We start from the raw sequence: 22,019 nt of genomic DNA, 5'->3' as shown, positions 1-22,019 counted from the left end.
TTAAGCACAGTTTCAATACTCCATGGTTTCAATCTATCGATAAATGCAAATCTTTCCCCGGAAGAATATCTAATTTCTATGTTACTTTACTCGCGAATGTAAGATTGTGCATTGTCAGTGCATGAGAAGATTACAATCCTGTATATAGGCCTAGTATGTGATTAAATATAATAAGTAATCTGAAAGTTATACTTTTAACCTTTGTTGTTCTTACCTTAATAGGAGCCCTACTGTAATACAAATTTACATCAGAATCTATCGCACAGAACTATGAGTTTATTGTATATTTCTCCGTAAAATCATCGACCAATTCCTATTAAAAAGACAGATTTCTCTGATTAATGCACCAATGCAAAGAATATGTTTATACTATTAACATAAGTTATTGTTGGTCTCCATTATATAGTGCAGTGAAACATGTGGGTTATCTTACCGTACAAGAGAAGTCTCCTGCCGAAATGCAGACACTTTGGAAACTGTTGATATTGTACTGTGTGCCTCATCGCCGTCATTTGTCAATGCCATCACCGAAGAACTATGTAATGTTCCAGCATGCGCTGTGATTACCTATGAATTTGGAACAACTGATTGGTCAGAAGTAAGTGATAATTATTGATAACTTGAATATACTATTAGGGTACAATTAATGATGGTTATGAGTTGAATGGGCCGGAGGAAAAACTGTTTTGACTATTCTGTTCAGGAAGGCGGAGTCAGCCAGGCTTTCATACTCAACTAAAAAGACAGTGATTGGACAATCACATTCCAAGAATATATCATCTCTGGATTTACGCAACTAGAATATGGGCATGTTTACTAAAATGTAACGATCTTAAATAATATTATGCAATAAGTATTACCATGACATTTTTTGCGCGTCATAAAACACAAAACTTTCATATTCATGATTTTATCTTAAAGTGTTCAAGAACATGTGGAGATGCAACTCGTACTCGCGTAGTCTACTGTCAAGAGACGCAGAGTGGCACTGTCGTGGATTATTCATTCTGTGAGGGACTTAGTTTGGAAGGCTTCTACACCAGTGAACAATGTGAATCCGTTAGCTGTCCAGGCGGAGCCTATGAATATGATGTCAGCGAGTTCAGTGCGGTAAGTGGAATAGTATGGTACAGACATAGCAGATATTATCAGGGGCATCACGGATATTTTATATTTTTGATATTTTATATGTGAATTTATATTGATTTGTATTTTGTATGTATATTTGTTACTATCTCTGCAGTGTATATAAGAGGAATTTCTGATGTATGTTTTTATATATTGGACCAAAATAAAGAATAATAACTAATAACTTTAATTTAATCTAAGGAAGATCATCATCATCATCATCATCATAACATTTATTTCTTATCATTTCAAAGTAAACAAAATATCAATTTAAATATAAATAATCCCCGAAACCTCGACTAAGAAATACTGGAATGGTGTCCGGCGGGGGATAGTTTATTACCATTAGTTAAGGTCTAATGTAAAGCACCTAGAGGGGTCAGTGATCCATTAGGCGCTATATAAATACTGTTTATTATTATTATTATTATAATCAAGAGGTAAAACCCACTTGGTGCAGACCTTACACACAGCTCACTTGCCGTGTCTTATCAACCACTTTTAAACAGTATAATTGCCTATAAAGTTTCATTTTATTACTGTGCGTCGTTCTTTGTATTCATTAGTATCTTAACAATTGGCATATATGCCTAGCGTTTTTTCAATTTGATGTATTTTTTTGTAGTTTTGACAAAATTAAAATTATGTCAAGAACAATGCATTTCCATTGTATGTGGACCATGTACCCATTTTTTTAATCTTGGAAGTATCTTAGGCACTAATGCTTGTTTCTTTTCATTATAGCGCAAATAGAATGCGTTTTGATTTTATTTGAGTGTCGCTTCTAGCGGTATGACACGCCATGTGTGACAAAATGTCAATGTATGCAATTCCTACACACAATAATTGTTCCATTGCATTGTCTAGATGTCACAGACTGACAACTGTAATATCCGTTAGAAAACACAATCTACAACACATTTAACTACAAATAAATGTTTCAAAAATTAGTAAATTTTAATTTAGTTCTGATTAATAAATTAATTTTCATTTCAGTGCCCGGTCACGTGTGGTTCAGGATATAAAAACAGAACTGTTGAATGCCTTGACATAAATACTAATACGTTTGTTGATGTCAATACATGCGCTGAAAATGGACTCGGGGTGGTATCCACAACTCAAGAATGCTCATTCCCGGAGTGTGTAGTCTCTTATTCATACTTGATTGGAAGTTGGGGTGAAGTAAGTATATATATATATATATATATTCAGGTAAAGCAATATGTCAGACGGTTAGATTAACTATTCGCGAGAATCAAATGAACAAGTTATGAGCATGCGCGTATTAGTATTTCAATCTTCTCGATAACTTTTTTAAAGTTTGGTTCCACTAACACGTAGACGCAACGCAAGCGAGTTGACCGATGACAAGCGACAGTTCGAATAATTCACGCTTGTGATTTGTCCTTACGTCTTGTGTAAACCAAGCTTAACGAACTGATTCGTTCACTTTAATAACATAAGTATTTTTGAATAGTTTCTACTTTTTGTGAAGTGAAAACACTTTGTAGTAGAATAGTAAATAGAGGAGGTCATTACACTTTACACAGTATAGGGACAGCATGATCTGCATAATATGCAGGTGGTTTTCTACCTACTTTTAATTTTAATATCCACGAATTTGTTGCAGTGTTCTTGTGATACCAATACACAAGCAAGATCAGTAACATGCCAAGACGACAGTACTCTGGCATCTGTCGACGTCTTGTTTTGTATTAACTATGGCCTCGGTGAGGTTTCCAGTATCCAGGCATGTATCGCCAGTTCTTGCGCAGAATACCAGTATCTTGTTTCAGAATGGAGCAGTGTGGGTATACAAATCTAGTTTACGTGGGCCTAATGGTGACAAATATCTACGGCGGCTTTCTCTTTTTCAAAGTCACCTTTTTCATAGAGCAATATATAAATAATAATTAAATAACAATATAAAGTAATAACTAATTAGTATTTTGGAGAGTGTATGTACATTATCACTATGTTCACTTTCTGTTTCCAGTGTTCAGCAACGTGTGGATTTGATGCTGTCCGTCAAAGAGAGCTATTCTGTCAAATCGTTGGCACAGATACCAATGTGGACATAGGATTGTGTTCAGGAACTCCGCCACAGACAATGGAATCATGTGCATATCCAGACTGTCCTCTCTTGTACGACTATTTTGTTAGCGGGTGGTCTACAGTAAGTAATAATGACAATCTATTACATTAAATTACTATCAAAAGTAAATCAATGGTGGTAGCTGCCAGAAAAATTACCATACTTTGAAAATGTAGAGACTAGACTTAATATCATATTCAACTCAATCATTTTCAGTGTTCAGCCACATGCGGAGTTGGAAGTCAAGAAAGAATGGTTCAATGCCGTAACTTAGAGACCTTCATAGAGGTTAGCTTGAATACTTGTTTTGAGAGTGGACTGGGAGTGATTGAATCAACCCAGGCGTGCCAGATCATCGAGTGTCCTTTGGAATATTTCTTTTTCATCGGAGAATGGAGTGATGTAAGTACATTTACATTATCATGTATAATTTCTTAATTCATTTAAACAAGGCCATATACATGGCTGCAGTCGCGTGCTCAAGTTAGTGTTTACCGACCGACCAACCGACGGGCATAGTGAGTTGTAGAGTCGCGTAGCACGCGACTAAAATGCTTACCACAATAAAAAAAATGTTCCATATTCTGCTACATTTGTCATCTTCTGCCAAAGAAAACAATTAAAGTATTTGCACAAACAAAATTTGAACACGTGACATTCATTTAAAAAGGCATTTGAAACTACAGTACTACAGTATGCTGCGTGTTACTTTTTGGTAAATCATGGTCAATACATAACAGGTAATTTTAAAACCACAAATAACGTCCTAGGCGGAGTTAACTATCAATAGTCATTTAATACAATACTGATCTTATAGTGTTCAGAAACTTGTGGAACTGAAGCGTATCGAGAAAGAGATGTTATTTGCAGAGTTGTTGGCACAGAAACCAATGTTGATAGTGGCTTGTGTTCAGGAACTGCACCAGCGAGTACAGAATTGTGTGGATATCCAGACTGCCCAGTGTATGAATATGTTGCTAGTGAATGGTCTTCAGTAAGTTTCTTGGTTTTTTTCTCAAGTTAGTACCCAAATACCAAAAGATAACAGACATCTAATTATCTGTACTGTAACTAAGTCGGTCAATAATGTATTTCCTTTTCTTGTTAGTGTCCCGTAACTTGTGGCAATGGTACTCAAACACGCATAGTCACGTGTCAGGAAGTAGTATCCGGTGTGTTATCCGGGGTAGCAGTTGATGAAGGGTTTTGTTCAGGATTGACAGCTCCTTCAACAACTCAGACATGTTCACTTTCAGGGTGTCTTGTTTTCGAATACCGAGTCACTGATTGGTCAGAGGTAAGCCTCCACAAATTTCACTCTTACACTTTAAGTAAAATTTATTCTTATTATCTTAATATAAAATTCCGTTCCTTTTTTCTTTCCAACAAATTTGTAGTAAAAAGTAATTATTCTATTTCTATACAATCGCAGTGTTCAGTAAGTTGCGGTGCAGGAAGCAGAGTAGCAACATTAGTAGAGTGTTACATAGTGGCTACCAACAGTTTCCCTGTTGACGAATCGTATTGTGAAGGATTGCAGCAACCAACCACTGTTGAGTCATGTAATCTTGGGACTTGTCCAGTTGTTGAATACGAATACGTAACCGGAGAATATGGATCGGTAAATGAAATGAATATTATTTTCAAACATATATAATATAAAATGATGTTCAATTAAAAAAAGTGTTGTATATTAAATCTCAAGTGCATATCAGTCTTTCATAATATTTAAATCATAATTTATTAAAGTGTTCAGAAACGTGTGGAACTGGTGCTTACCGGGAAAGAGAGTTATTCTGTCTAATCGTTGGAACAGGAACAATTGTGGAAATTACACTGTGTTCAGGAACTCGGCCACAAACGGTCGAATCATGTGGATATCCAGACTGTCCAATCCTGTATGAATACATTACTGGTGAATGGTCTACGGTAAATATTTTGCTTCATATCAACGTAAAAAGAATCATATAACTATATATGGTTGCAACAACCTCACACTTCAAGAGCAACACTTATTTTTGAAATGAATTAAATATTGAACAATTCCTCAGTCCGAATGTATTTGTAATTCCTTTTTTCTCTCTTCAGTGTTCTGTAACGTGCGGTGATGGCATCCAAACACGCTCATTCATGTGTCAAGAAGTATTATCTGGTGTAACTGTTGATGACCAATTGTGTTCAGGATTGACAACTCCTTCGACAGTTCAGACATGTTCACTCTCTAGCTGCCTTGTTTTTGAATATCAAACAATTGATTGGTCAGAGGTAAGGTTTCTATATTTTAAAGATATTTACCTACCGAACACGATTGTACATAAAGCGTGGTTCCCACTAGCGACGCAACACAAGGACGTAACGCAACGCAAATGAATTGACCAATCACAAGCAATGGCTTATTCGCTTGTGATTGCTAACTGTCTATAACTTCGCTTGTCATTGGTTAAAACGCTTACGTTGCGTTTACGTCCTTGCGTTACGTTCTAGTGGGAACCAAGCTTAAATAAAGTGGTGTATGTCTTCGTAAGATATTACACCGAGCGATTAAGTACACAGTATTGACCAAATCATTGTAATGTTTACTTCCATAGTGCTCAGTGACTTGTGGTTCAGGAAACAGAACTGGTAGCTTGCAGTGTTATTATGTGTCAGATTCTAATATGTTCCCTGTTGTTGAATCATATTGTATTGGACTGCCACAACCAGATACAGTAGAGACTTGTGACCTTGGGGAATGTCCAGTAGAATACGAATACGTAACTGGCCAATATGGATCTGTAAGTATTTACTTCTTATCAACGTAACATAGAAAGGATATATTCCCATTGCAATATGAGTTTATAAACAATGACACTGCCATGTTTTCATCAAAGAATATATTATACTAAGTCGATTATACTATTTCTTATAGTGTTCAGCAACGTGTGGAACTGATGCTTACCGTGAAAGAGAGTTATTCTGTCAAATCGCTGGAACAGGAACAATTGTCGACCTTACACTGTGTACAGGAACTCAGCCACAAAGGGTAGAATCATGTGGATATCCAGACTGTCCAGTTCCGATCGTGTACGAATACATTGCGGGTGAATGGTCTACGGTAACTTCATTTTCTTATCTGTCTTATGTATGTGGTTTCTCTGTCTTGAATTTATTCAATTCTGAATAAAGTTTGAACTATAAAAAGGAACCTGCCTTAACTTAAAATGCCTTTCTTAAAATACATTTGTTTTGCTACATTCGTGCACAAAGACGGATTATCGTTCCAATAAATTTATAACAACATCTATTGTTTCTTTTTAGTGTTCTGTAAGTTGTGGTGGTGGTACACAAACACGCATAGTCACGTGTCGGGAAGTAGTATCTGGAGTAGAAGTTGATGATGGGTTGTGTTCAGAATTGACATCTCTCCCAACAACTCAGACGTGTTCACTTTCAGAGTGTCTTGTTTTCGAATATCGAGTCACTGATTGGTCAGAGGTAAGCGCTAACATATTTCACTGACACTTTATGGCAAAACTAATCGTATTAGAAAATTCTTTTCTTTTTCTTTCCAACAAACTTTTAGCATAAATTAATTATTCTGTTTTTATATCACCATAGTGTTCAGTAAGCTGCGGTGCAGGAAGAAGAGTAGCAACAGTAGAGTGTTACATAGTGGCTACCAATAGTTTCTCTGTTGACGAATCGTATTGCGAAGGATTGCAGCAACCAAACACTGTTGAAACTTGTAATCTTGAGACTTGTCCAGCTGTTGAATACGAATACGTTACCGGAGAATATGGATCGGTAAATGAAATGAATATCATTTGCACACATAACATCATCTAATCAAAACAGCGATGCTATGCTAACTACATATTCTGTAGTTAATCAACTTTAATTCAAACGAAACTCCAGCATAGTTCGACAGTATCATTATATGTACAATTTATTTGCAATTCTTGCTCTTTTTCTAGTGTTCTGTAACCTGTGGTGATGGAATCCAAACACGCTCATTCACGTGTCAAGAAGTATTAACAGGAATAGCCGTTGACAACCAATTGTGTTCAGGATTGACAACTCCCTCCACAACTCAGACATGTTCACTCTCCAGCTGCCCTGTGTTTGAATATCAAGTAATTGATTGGACAGAGGTAAAGTTTTTAGATCATTTTTAGAAAGTACTGAAAACTATTTGTGTTGAAACACGTGACATGAGTTTGTATTTTCATTGCAAAAGCAAGAATGTTTTAATAATAAACACAGTTTATACTTAAACGTTAATTCAAAAGAAGCTTCAGCACACAGTTGACTAACTCATAAATATTTTCACTTTCATAGTGTTCAGTAACTTGTGGCTCAGGAATCAGAACAGGCACATTACAATGTTACTACCTGTCGGATACTCTTAGCTTCCCCATAGATGCGTCATATTGTACTGAATTGCAACAACCAAGTACAGTAGAGGCCTGTGTTCTTGGCGAATGTTCAATAGAATACGAATACGTAACTGGACAATACGGACCTGTAAGTGCTTACAGTAATTGTTTTTAAACTTCAAATAAAACGTTGCGTTTATGAACAATAGCGTTGCATCAATATTTTGTTTAAAGAACACATAATCGAGGTTAGTATTATATTTCTTACAGTGTTCAGTAACATGTGGAAGTGATGCTTTCCGTCAAAGAGAGTTGTTCTGTCAAATCGTTGGAACAGAAACGTTTGTCGACCTTACACTGTGTTCAGGAGCTCAGCCACAAACCGTAGAATCATGTGGATATCCAGACTGTCCTATCCTGTATACATATGTCGAGGGAGAATGGTCTACGGTAATTCCTTTTCCTTTTTTATTCTAATCAAAGACAACGTTGACATTAAAATCTTTTTCTCTAAAAGTCATTTGACATGTCTGATATGGACAGGCTACATAAGCACACACCCTCATTTTAGTAGATCTAGTTTATATTACTATCTGTTTTTCTTTGTAGTGTTCTGTGACCTGTGGAAATGGCGTCCAAACACGACCAGTGACATGTCAAGAAGTATTAACTGGTCTAACTGTTGATAACCAATTATGTTCAGGATTAACAACTCTCTCCACAACCCAGACATGTTCACTTTCCAGCTGCCCAGTGTTTGAATATCGAGTAATTGATTGGTCAGAGGTAATGTATCTGCTATTGTTTCACAAACTTGATGACAGTTATTTGTGCTGTACTTTTAATTGCAATAGTTACAAACACTTTACTAGATTGTAAACTAATTTTCACTTCCATTTGTAGTGCTCAGTAACTTGTGGCTCAGGAATCAGAACTGGTACATTACAGTGTTACTACCTGTCAGGTACCATTGATTTCCCAGTTGATGGATCATATTGTGCAGGACTGCAACAACCAAGTACAGTAGAGGCCTGCGTTCTTGGAGAGTGTCCAGTAGAAGAATATGAATACGTAACTGGACAATACGGATCCGTAAGTGTTTGCAGTATTGTTAACTACTACTACTACAGTATTAAATACCACAGTATTAAATACTTTTTTGAAGAAAATTTTCTTCAAAGAACACATAATTAGGTTATATTATATTTCTTATACTGTAGTGTTCAGCAACGTGTGGAAGTGATGCTTTCCGTGGAAGAGAGTTATCCTGTCAAATCATTGGAAATCAAACCGTTGTCGACCTTACACTTTGTACAGGAACTCCACCACAGACGGTGGAATTGTGTGGATATCCAGACTGTCCAGTGTATGAATATGTTGCTGGTGAATGGTCTGCAGTAAGTTCATTTCGATGTTACTTATATTCTGTTGCTTTGTCTTCCGCTGTTTCTGCCGCAATCGTCATCTTTAAATGGTGCCTTTAACCGAGTGATTTCTGTTGACATTTTAGATACCTGTAGTAATATGTTTCCAATTACTACAGATAAACTTGACGTCATTCAAAATAGATTAATCATGTATATTATTATCATTTTTAGTGTTCTGTAACGTGTGGAAATGGCATCCAAACACGAACTGTCACATGTCAAGAAGCACTATCCAGGGCAGTCGTTGATGGTGGGTTTTGCTCAGGTTTGACACCTCCCTTGGAAACTCAGACATGTACATTTTCCAGCTGCCTTGTTTTTGAATACCAAGTAATTGATTGGTCTGAGGTAAAATGTTCATCATTGTGTCAGAAATTACTGTTTCAAAAAACATGTATGCCATTTATTAGAAGTATGCAGTAGTAGCTTCAGTAGAAACTTTCTTCAGTAGAATTTCCTACAAAATGCTAACTCTTATCATGTTCACTCCAATAGTGCTCAGTGACTTGTGGTTCAGGAATCAGAACAGGTACATTACAATGTTACTACCTCGTGTCTACCAGTTCCTTCCCTGTCGATGCGTCGTATTGTACAGGATTACAACAACCAACTACAGTAGAGGCCTGTGTTCTTGGCGAATGTCCAACAGAATACGAATACGTAACTGGACAATACGGATCTGTAAGTTTTGCAGCATTTATCATGTAACTTTACAAAAACTGAATTACATTCTACAAAGGCATAGGGAGTCTATGGCAATAACAGTGCAAACAAAATGGTAATCTAATATTGTATACACATTAATGAATTATTGTATTACTTGTAGTGTTCAGCAACCTGTGGAACTGATGCTTACCGCGAAAGAGCGTTATTTTGTCAAATTATTGGAACAGGAACATTTGTCGACCTTACACTGTGTACAGGAACTCGGCCAGAGAGCGTAGAATTGTGTGGATATCCAGACTGTCCAACCCTGAATGAATACGTTGCTAGTGAATGGTCTACGGTAAGTTTACTTTCGTTTGCTATTTACACTAATGATTTGAAATTATTACATCATGATTTTTAGAATAATCTATTTTCCATAATAATCATGTTTTGTTCTCTCTCCAGTGCTCTACAACCTGCGATGTCGGAACCCAAACACGTATAGTCACGTGTCAAGATGCATTATCTGGAATAGTAGTTGATGACGTATTTTGCTCAGCATTGACACCCATTTCTACAACTCAGACCTGTTCGATTTCAGTCTGTCCTAATGAACTTCAATTTGAATTTCAGGTCACCGATTGGTCAGAGGTACGTTTTGCACAAACATTGTTACAATATTTTATCTGGACTAAAATCGTGTATTATAAGGAAATGGTAAATTGCTAAAGTTGTTATAATTTTAGAAAGTTTGTGTTACAGTAATAAAACTAATACAAATACCCTTTACATTCATAGTGTTCAGTAACATGTGGCGCGGGAACAAGAACAGGAACACTAACATGTTATCTGGTGTCTACAACTAGCTTCCCCGTTGACGCGTCATATTGCGACGGTTTAGAACAACCAAGCACACTAGAGACATGTGTTCTCGAGGACTGTCTATTAAAATACGAATACGTAACTGGAGAATACGGATCTGTAAGTGTTTATCATTGTTATTAAAATCACAGAGGTTTATATAGTCTTGCACTGCACTAGATTATATCCTGTCGTATACGCAATTGTATTAATCATGGTTTAATATATTTATCATAGTGTTCAGAAACGTGTGGAACTGATGCTTTCCGTCAAAGAGAGTTATTCTGTCAAATCGTTGGCACAGGAACATTCGTGGATATTACACTGTGTACAGGAACTCAGCCACAAACCGTAGAATCATGTGGATATCCAGACTGTCCAATCCTGCATGAATACATTACAGGAGCATGGTCTGCTGTAAGTGTTTATGTTTTTCAATCTTACTTATACATATATTTTAAATACATCTAAGCATCAACACATTTGACATAAAGACATTCTTCACCTAATCCAAGAGAGATCATTTTATATGTTGAAGTGTTAATCAAGGTTGGACCATTGTGCGAAACATATGCATCTTCGTGATGTTACTACTACCACCACCACTACTAACTACTACTACTACTATTTCTCCAACGTTTTTACAAAACAATAACATCTGCTCTATTCTTAATATAGTGCTCTGCCAGTTGCGGACCTAATGTGCAAAGAACGCGTTCTGTAGAATGTGTTGAGACACAGACTGGGAACCCTGCCGACTTCAGCAACTGTGGCCCCATGCCCGCCAGCATTGAAACATGTTCAGATGTACCAATAACGTGTCCTGGATACTTCTACTTTTACACTGGTTGGTCATCGGTAAGTTGATTCCAATGCGATTTATAATAATAACCGATACTGACTAATTTGTTATCCCATTTTGCCAAACAGCATTACCAATGTCTTTCTAGTACAGACTAGTCACGTTCAAAAAGAAATCCAATCAATGTCTAACCTCATATGGACGCAAAGTTGCAGATACTCTCTGTTTTTACTCTCTGATAATAGAATTTTACCAACCAAATATCAGTTGAAAAATACACTCGAGTATCCTCCTGCCTATGTGTATGTCTTCCACAAACTGGCAGTAATTCCTTCAATTGGATTTGATGTCTCTTTAAAGTAGGCATCTGTACACAATCACATATTTACCAAAACCGATCAATTACCATTTACAGTGTTCCGAGACATGTGGACCAAACTCTGTCAGAACCAGAGATGCCATTTGTGTTATGGGCACACAAATTGAAGTAGATGAGACTGAATGTATTGCACAAGGAGAAGTAAAACAAATCACAGAAGAGAACTGTTATATTACTGGTCTAGTTAGCAGTTGTCCTTTTTATGCTTTCTCAGTGGGTGAATTCGGAGAGGTAAAATAACATTAATTTTATGTTGTTATATTAACTTCAATCTGTCAATTAACAGTGTTTGATAATATTGTGAATAAACTTCCTAATCATCTTTATTCTTTACTTTTATATAGTGCTCAGTGACATGTGGATCTGGTTTAAGAGTTCGTAAAGTTGAATGCGTCGATCAATCTACAGAAGTAGTAGTTAATATTGACCTTTGCCCTGGAACTTTACCAGATACTACCGAAACGTGTGAGCTTAAGACTTGTTTGACGTAAGTTGTTTTGATTTAATTGAGTCCTTGAGTCACTGTACTCAATTGGACATGTAGGCCTACGTCAACAATTGTACTATAAACCTAAAAAGTGTCATGAAGCCGATTCTATGTTTTCCCAAGTATTTCAGTCGTGCTTACTGTTATGTATTTTCATTTGTAGGTACGACTTTTTCCTCACTGGTTGGAGCGAGTGTGACTGCAGCACCATGTTACGTTCAAGAAATGTCTTCTGCGTCGGGATTCCTGAAGATGGCAGTCTAGCAGTCAATGAGGTAGACAGTGTATGTAATTATGCGGGCGTCGATAAGCCAGCTGATGAAGAGAATTGTACACCAGATCCAGTTGTTTGTCAGGGTAACTGGGTTGCTGAAGATTGGGTGGTAAGCTTCCATTTTTAAAGTTCTCAGTCATAATTCCATTTTAAAGCTATAACACACATCCGGGCGAACGAAAGTATAGCAATTGATGCAGTACTGTACTGGTAAATATGATGTTTAGATATGAAACTGTCTTTTATTTTATTACAGTGTTCGGTAACGTGTGGAAATGGAACTCAAACCCGCGTTGTATCTTGTACAGACAGCTCTGATTCTAGTCGTATTATCGATGATGTATATTGTAATCCTGATACTAAACCAGACACTTTGCAGATATGTAACCTCGATGCATGTATAGTGTAAGTTACAGCAAATTTGTGTAATAAATGATAGGCCTAAATGAAAATAAACTAAAGCTTGGTTCCCGCTAGGACGTAAGCGCAACGCATGCGAGTTGGCCAATGACTAGCGACTGTCGCTTGTGATGGTCAGCTCCCTTGTCATTCATCAGCCATCGAATATTTTAGCAAACCATTATTTTTGAAAGGGCCATGTAATATTCTGCTTACAAACTCGTTGCAAATAGACCTACAATAACTGTTCATCAAAGATGAAACTGTAGGCCTATAATTATATGTTTAAAACATTTGTATTTTCTTCACTAACAGATATCAATATAGATATGATAATACCGTATGGAGCGAATGTAGTGTCAGTTGCGAGGGAGGAACACAGTTTCGAAGTGTTTTTTGTACCCAGTATACCGATGCCAATGACAATATCAGTTATGTTGACGAAACGTTTTGTGCAGGTATCGAACGGCCAACAGATTTAAGAGTGTGCAATGATCTCCCTTGTCCTGGAACGTATTACGCCACAGAATGGGGTTTGGTAAGTAACAATAATATTATAGATATACTATACAATATATTATAGAAATACTATATACCTGTACTATATTATAGACATACAATATACCCAAGAACCTATAGGCTATTTGCTATATACATACAGACTAAATATTGTAGCCACTGTAAACATATGTGATCATATGAAAGCCGTACAGTATAAATATATATGTATTTTTTAAATATACTAAATGTCTATATATAACTCACCAAATGAATATAATTGCCTATCTGTATCACCATATAATAAGTATACTCAATGTCTAAAACTACAAAAAAAGTCAAAACATTAATTTAATTCCCACAGTACCGTGTCAAAATACTCCTTTGGCATAAAACAATTGAATTAAGATATCTTTTTTTTATTTCAAACACCAGTGTTCTGTAACATGTGGAGGTGGTGTACAAACAAGAACTGTCGAATGCAGAATGACAAAGAACGATCCGTTGTCTATAGTGGAGGACAGCGTTTGTATCGGAACCAAACCAATCACTGAACAAGAATGCAGATATGAAGCCTGTCCAGAACCATATGGCATGTACTTTAGTTCTACCGACATATCGTAGTGCCGTACTCAATTTTACTTACATATACGAAATAGTATCCCATTTTATGTTTGCTTTAAGCTTGGACAATACGGTCAATGTTTTCAAATATTGGAATATAAGCAGTACCGTATTTAAGAAGGTTTCACCTCCAATACATTCTATATATTACTAACGCTATTATCCATGTCCATCAAGAATGCATTACTATCTCATTTAGAAATGTCTAGCTTTTCGGCCTAGCATTCGACAACGATTTACGATGAATAAATGGAATAAAAATAACTGGGAATTTCAAAATTCAACATAGATTTATATTATAATAAATACCCTCTAAAGTCGTTTGTAAATTTCTATTACAGATTGTGGAACAACTTATACCGAAGAATCCGGTATAATCTACTCACCAGAATATCCACTTGGCTACCCTAATGACCTGCATTGCACCATCAAAATTGACCTTGATAATGGCGTCAATATTGGTTCATTGGTTCAACTTACTATTACTAATTTTGACCTCGAAGAGGAGGTAGATTGCAAGTTTGACAAACTGGAGGTTAGTATTAATGTGATCAATATCGTCAAAGCTTAACTAAAACCAATCACGTGATCAAATATATTATAACAGCACTAAACCAAAACCTGTTGTTGACCACCTTCTAAATCAAACGATAGATATTCGCACCGTCCAATCTGAGTGTTTTCCACCAATTTTATTGCGACAGCCAAATGCCAAATTCGGTAATACTAGGCCATATCTATGTCACAATCATGTTAGACAGGTCATCAATAATTTACTAATTGGATGGTACATTAGTTTAATTAATTTATGGATGTTGTATGAACTCAATCGGTAATTAATATGTATATCATTGCTATTTCAGATCAAAGATGGCGACAACGTTGAAACATTGTGTGGAAGACTTGATAATCTACCCTACGTTATAACTGCTACTAGTTCAAAGGTCGAACTACATTTAAATACAGATGCAACAATAACAGGTGGTGGTTATATAATAACTTACGTCGCTGTTCAAGCAACTCCATAAACCCCAGTTTCGTCGTAGTGTAAATTAATCAAATCTGTTCATTAAGGCCTAGTAAAAATTCGATGGTAAAAAACTACAATTAAAACTATTCGTACTAGCTTTTAAACTTTTATCAATAGGCGTAATCAAACTGTTTTTCAAAAATACATTGGGCCTACTAACACAAAACTAACATGTAGGTGGTTATTTTGTAATTGTGTACAGCATTATTTCTATTTTGTAAATAATAGGTGTTTCAACATTTGAGCATTTCACATTTTATTCGCATTGAGTGATATTTTTATATTGGTTTAAATTGGTGTTTACTGTACATGGAAGTATATGGTATGTCACAAAGCATCATGTATTACACGTTAAAACGTTCAGTTCATTTATTTTTTTCATTTATTCTTTATATCAAACCAACAGTGTAAAACACCAATAACAGGTTGAAAATAAAAGCTAAACTATAAAATATGAGCCAATATAAATATATACAAATGAAAAAGAAAATTTAAATAATTTCATTAATAATACATTTAAATTGAGAAATATTACAGTTAAAAATATCTAAAGAATTATTTTTTTAAATACAAGAATTGTACAATGACGAGAGTCTACAGAAAATACCATTTTTACAAACATTGACACGAGAAAATTTAACATGAAGAAAGGGTTTACTACGAAGATTACGAACAGGAACATTAAAATAAAACAACGAAACAAGATCACAATCAAACTTAGAAGTAAGACATTTATACAGGAAGTGCAAGTCCTGTCTTGCTCTCCTAGATGTCGGGGAAACAATAGGAGGCAGGTTGGCTGCTGGGCCGACAAAGCGCAAGAACTTGTTATGGGTCCGATCAATTCTGGAGGCTTGAGAAGCAGAGAGTGAATTGTAAATAATTGAACAGAAATTAAAAGATGGTTGGACGAGGGAAAGATAAAGCGCACGTTTGGTGTATGGAGAAAAATGTTTGCAATTGCGCCACATCAGCCCAAGCAGCCTATTGGCCTTTCTGACAACATGATCAACGTGTGAAATAAATGTCAGTTTACGGTCGATGAAAATGCCGAGGTCCCGGTAAGAGTTTACACTTTCAAGGACTTCTTCTTGAACTGAGTAAGCGAAAATAATAGGTTTTTTCTTAAGAGAGCAAGACAGGACTTTGCATTTCTCGGACTTTAGGGACATTTTCCAGTCGGAAACCCACGTACCGAGTCTTTCCAGATCTGCCTGAAGTTGTTGTATATATATTTTTGTAAATTTGTTCAGATATGTTTGTAATAAATCTGAAGAATTGTTATATAATCTGTGTCTTTCCATTGTATATCTTTCGATAGTGGCTAAATAAAATGTATCGATTTAGACAACATTAATTGCTTCTTTGAAATGAGATCAAAGTCGTAATTTTGCTACTAAACTGCTGATCCGATATCGGCACGATACATTACATGTACATACGCTTTCTATCGGCATTGTTCCGACGGTCAATATTTGTTTATGGCAGCAGCTGTCGGCACTGTCTAACATTCATAAAATTCATGTTTTAATATATTAGAAAGGTCAACCATGAGTCTATTTGTTTTCTATTGACAAAGTTGACTGACCTCCCTTATGTTGTATTATCGGCACAGGACTTAACAACACACGGTCAACCGTGCCGATAGAACACTCTATATTAGATGCACGGTCAACAGTCGTGCAAATAGGAAATGATAGTCCCTTCCCTCGAGTCCAATCACATTCATTGTTCTTCTGATACAACTGAATTATAGAATGTGGTGGTAGGCCTGTTTACGGGTTTAGCCTACATATCGTAAGGGCCACAATGGAAATAAGTTTGACCTTTGGTTACTTTTTTGTGTTATCCTGAATTCATTCTTTGTATTTTTTATGTTGTGTTATTTTATGAATTCGAATAAAGAAATGAAAAAAAAAATGAAATGAAAAGAACAACGAAATGAAAAGAACAACAAAATGTGCCCATATCATCTCACAACACGTTGGCCACAGGTTAATCAGGCCCAAGAGTAAATTATGTTAACAGATATAATATTGCCTCAAATCATGCAGGTTTTATCACTGAAAACCCAACCTTAATTTTATAAAGACCTCCTAAAGCCGATTTTCCACTAGGCGAATTTGTTCGAGCGAATCGAATGCGTCAGGTTATACGTATGCGTAGATAGGGATTTGGAAGATGGAAACATGAATACGCATGCGTATAAGCTAACGCTTTCGATTCGCGCTAACAAATTCGCCTAGTGGAAAATCAGCTTTAGGCCTAACTAGGTTTAGGCCTCTGCTGGGCAGGCCTAGTTGTAGGCCTGCCTAGGCTATACATCATTTAAATTATGATATAACTGAGGCTTACACATTATACAGTAGTAGATAACATGACCATCTTACCTCAACTCTTGATTATAAATCACCGTGTTTATCAATCTCCTCGTCTGTGTTCTGGGCAATACACCTTCTTCGTTGTCTTCATCAGTCATGCTAACCGCCTGTGAACATCATCATCGCATGTTTAGGCCTAGACTGTAAAATCAGTCCAGACTGGGCTAGCGAGCTGCTTGGGTGATTTTTACAGGCTTGCTACTATTGCTTTTACATTTTCAACGTTTGAAGATAAGCTTACCTGCAATATCAAGTGCTTTAATTCCATTATTTCAATCAATTGGTTTCAGTACAGCAAGACAGACTTGAGTTATGCAGCCTACACCACAATCACACAACAAAAACACGTGTCGACAATTACGCATGCCCACTTCAAAATAGGCGGGAAACTATGTAATCTTGACGTCACTTTCAACAATGTGCTTGTTTTTCCTATTGATTGTATCATAAAAATGTTTATACTCAAACTCTGAACACACCATGAAATAAGTTCTACATAACAAAATACAAGATTGTCTTTCTATTCTTTTATTCATTATTCTGTCTAACGCAAATAACACTACTCTTACAAACGTACACAGCATTATCAATAGTCACACGTAATCGATTGCTGATTGGTCAAATAAACCAATCAATTCATTGAACGTTTTTTAAAAATTGTATTGTTCATGTGACTTTTGTTCCAAGACTCAAAATATCAATTATTTAATTAACATAATTAAAACAATATTTGTAAAATGATTTGATAATAACCTTAATAAAAACATTAAAAATAACTTTAACAATAAGTATAGTATAAAAAAACAGTTATTGTTATAATTAAAGTACTTTCATCAATGAAAATAAACACTATTAAATTGTGAAAATTAAAAACAATTCATTTAACTTCAATGATATGTATAACAATATACTTTTTCAATTACAATTAATACTCAACATTATTTCAGCAAGCAGTGTAAAAAATGAAAAAAAAAAACTTATTTGAAAATAGCGTTTTGCTTCACACACACTGCATATTCATGACCTCATTACACAGCTGCTTATGCATGGGTGGGTTTATGCAAATTAATTCTGACTTTTGACCAAGGTTTAGTAGGTGGTATGATTTAGGAAAATCCATGAAACATTAAACAATATATGCAAACTCGCATTTGAGCAGTACAATGAATATTCATAATTAACATCTAATTTGAATATTCATAGATACCTTGCTGACAGTGGGGGTGTGTTCAGTTTCCCATAGTTGCTATGCAACAATAAGCATTCAAGCGCAACTATCTATATAAACAAACTATATTCTAAAAATACTAAATAAAACACTCACAATTTACTTAAAATACAAAATTTACAACCCTACTGAAGATAGAACAAATCTAATGTTTCTTTCATGATTACAGTATGTATATGTCTAATATCAAACTACAACAGAATTTTATTTAGGAACATTAGTGAAACAACATTAAAAGCACACATAAAACAACAATAACAATTTTAAAAGGACGGATGTTTGAAAGTTTCCAAATAAATTGTATTATTGAAGCAAAAAACACAAACATCCACTACAAACAATTGTTCCCTATTATTAAAAAAAAAAAGCGATTTTATATAGTAACTACAATTATTAATATTATTAATAATACTATAATTTTGCTCAATACTAGAATTCAGCAAAAAGAAACATGTTAAAGGTACAGGGTTAAAAATTCCTTTTACTGTGTACTCTGAAATATGATTCTGTAAAACATAACAACAGCCTAAAGTTGGCCATTGATATAAATTCTATACCTCAGAATAACGTGACATAAAAGGTAGGCATGACAATGCATAATGACTGAAAGAATCGCAAGATAGCTTACTTAAATAACTAAACTTGACAATTGTTTTGTTGTGAAGATAACTGTCAGAAGTGTTTGTATTTGTATAAAAAATAGGCATTGGTGTTCTCTTTGTTTAATTGTTTTAAAGTTATTGCATAGGATTTTAATAAGAACCTTTAATTAAGCAATTTATATTCAAAATTTCTATCAACAATTTATAAAAAATATTTTACTTTACAAGAAATACATACTCTACAATTAATTTGTTTTTATTATCTATACTTTGGCCAATGTGTCATTCTAATTTGAAAGAAAAATAATTGTATCAGGGGTAGAAAGGGGGTCAGACAGGGGTTCGGGTGTGCACCCTTCAGTATTTTGGTTTGACTTGCTATGCTATGCTAACAATACAATCAAAACAGTGAAAGTGATGTGGCACAAATGATGGACAGAAATGACGACAGACAAGGTAAAATTAATTTAGAGGAATAACTATCTACACTAACACGATTTACTGTTTAGACATTGTTTCCCCAAAACATACCTATACTGAACATTAGAACCCCGATTTTGAGACATACAAGGGGTAGTACAGTCAACCCCTTGCGGGACACGCCACTTAAGCTTGGTCCTACTATACACAACACAAGAAAGTAACCACACAGGAAGTTAGTCGACCAATCCTGATGTGACAGATCATCTGAACTGTTGCTTGTGTTGCATTTCACTAATATTGTACCTTCGTCATCAAAGTGGGAACCAAGTTTTAAGGTGAAACTTTGATAGGTCCTGAAGGTGTCCCTTAATAGAGGTTATACTGTATGGCATTTCGCATATTTCAAATTCAATATCTAAATATTTAAGATTAAAATGTATATACAACTTTTGGTGGATTTGTGTGTTTAACAATAATATTGAAATTAGGTTTAAAAAATTAATAATTCATTTTTTAACTAAAGTGCAAGACTATAACAAATGTGATTAAATTTATTAATATTTCATTGTCAATGATATGTTAAAATCTGTCATAATAATAGATAACTAATACCTCAAAATACAAGTATTTTACTGTGATATTATAAAAAAAAAATTAATTAATTATCTTTCAATAATATAAGGCAAATCCATAAAAAAGACACATTCAAAATGTTTTTTACACATCAGTAAAAAATAGTAGGCACAAACATTATTGTAAGATCTAAAAATGTGTTTTAAGCATCATAATAGAACCGGTGCAAACTGGTATGAAGTGGTTCTTATATTTTAAAGTACTGTTTAGCAATAATAATTATCTTCTATCGACTGATGAATGACGACCTATTTTGTTCAGCTGCATGTTCACTTGTTTAGAGATCTGCTTGGTGTCATAGAATGACCAATGGTGCCTCTCGGAGAACGCATACCTATGAAAAAAAACACATGTAAAATGTTTGTCGAAATTACAGCCACACAATCGTACTTGCATGACCGTGTGTGTAAATGTACATCTTCATGAGTAGTTATAGATGTTGGAATCATTACTTTCGGATAATAAACTTGGAATTGAATTGCAATGAATCCAACCATGAATAATGTGTCAGACAAATGAACGAGTAATTATTTATGTAAAGCATCGGAAGACAAAAATAGCAAAAGCATGCAATAACTAAGGATAGATTTCTACTAAACGGAATACAATAATCTTGCTATTACAGTCAAATCTTTTGAAACTGGGCAGACTATAAATAAATCTCAATACAGTAAAACCCGGGGACATCTTCAGGACACAACACAATTTCCCTTTAATAGGGGTGTCCCAAATGAGGAGTTTTACAGCACTGTACAAGATTTCCCGTATAATTCCCGAGTCTCTTCAAATTGTATAAAATACAAACTGGTTTCCATTTAAAAAAAATGGACATTTGAGCCAGTTTATTATATATTATTTATAGCTGGAATTATTCGGTTTTTGGAGAGTTGACTGTATTACACTGAAATACTAAAACTAATATTTTACTCAATGCAGTAGAAATAAACCAGAAATTAAAACAAGCAGAAACCCATACCTCTAGCTGGGGTGGACGTGGCCTGGGCAGGCAACTGCACCGGTGAGGCACTTCGAGTGCGCCTTGAGGCATTCAGACTGACCGGGGGTGATGCCCCACCGTAGCCAGAGTATCCCATAGATTCGTCAAGTTTACGTGTTTCATGCTCAAGGAGTAGGGGGTCAAGTGTTGGGTCACGTGAAACGTTGTGCAAAGAATCACCTAGAAAAGAAGCAACATTGACAGCAGCTTAGAAACAAAAAGAATTACACACTACTGTACTACAATTTGACAACTAGCTGTAATAAAGAAGTAATGTGCCAAAAAGTTAAAGGTCAAAGTTTCAATGTAAAATTGTTATTTCAGACAACAATAAAATATATTTTTAGTGGGTAAAATAGGTATTTAATAGCGGCACATTAAAAGATACAACAAACCTTTAAAAATGGTATTACACAATTGTGGGAATGGCTCAACTTGGACTGCCTGCGCATAATCTATGAGCTTTGTTAATATGTACACGCAAATTGAATTGGTTTTACATTGTCGCTAACGCTGCATTATAAAATCTAAATAATCAATGAACAACACAACTAACATTGCAACTAAGCTACATTTTAATGGCATAGTTTTGCTATACTAAAGAGTAAATTAAACCAGCAAACATTAGCTGGTTTTTTAAATTTTCAACAAGCAAGTTTATAGTTTTCTAGTGTGAATTTCAAGCCCTGCATTCTAGCTCTAATGAAAACCATCACCACAGAAGGAAGGGGTGGGGAGAGGACATAAT

General features: G+C 35.2%; 1 protein-coding gene and 1 long non-coding RNA gene across 5 annotated transcripts in view; both read right to left on the bottom strand.

Annotated features, from left to right (window-relative positions):
- Nucleotides 1–285: 285 nt before the first annotated feature.
- Nucleotides 286–17,731, bottom strand: LOC140043827 (uncharacterized). Its single transcript, XR_011844414.1, has 3 exons — nt 17,630–17,731; nt 434–567; nt 286–313 (listed from the first exon to the last, which is right to left on the bottom strand). It is a non-coding gene; the product is annotated as an uncharacterized lncRNA (long non-coding RNA).
- Nucleotides 17,732–17,900: 169 nt separating this feature from the next.
- The window catches only part of LOC140045184 (uncharacterized), a 39,829-nt gene continuing 35,710 nt past the window's right edge, over nt 17,901–22,019 (bottom strand). For 3 of the 4 annotated variants that reach the window (XM_072089984.1, XM_072089986.1, XM_072089988.1), the window contains 2 exons: nt 21,251–21,451; nt 17,901–20,608 (listed from right to left, as the gene is read on the bottom strand). In XM_072089984.1, the coding sequence (XP_071946085.1) occupies nt 20,544–20,608; nt 21,251–21,451 (266 nt within the window). In that variant the 3' untranslated portion in view covers nt 17,901–20,543. The remainder of the gene's footprint in view (nt 20,609–21,250; nt 21,452–22,019) is intronic. The other variant, XM_072089987.1, reaches the window with a different exon arrangement.

Source organism: Antedon mediterranea, chromosome 3 (assembly GCF_964355755.1).
Source record: "Antedon mediterranea chromosome 3, ecAntMedi1.1, whole genome shotgun sequence".
In the NCBI taxonomy this organism is placed as follows: domain Eukaryota; kingdom Metazoa; phylum Echinodermata; class Crinoidea; order Comatulida; family Antedonidae; genus Antedon; species Antedon mediterranea.
This window is presented reverse-complemented; position numbering and strand designations above follow the sequence as displayed.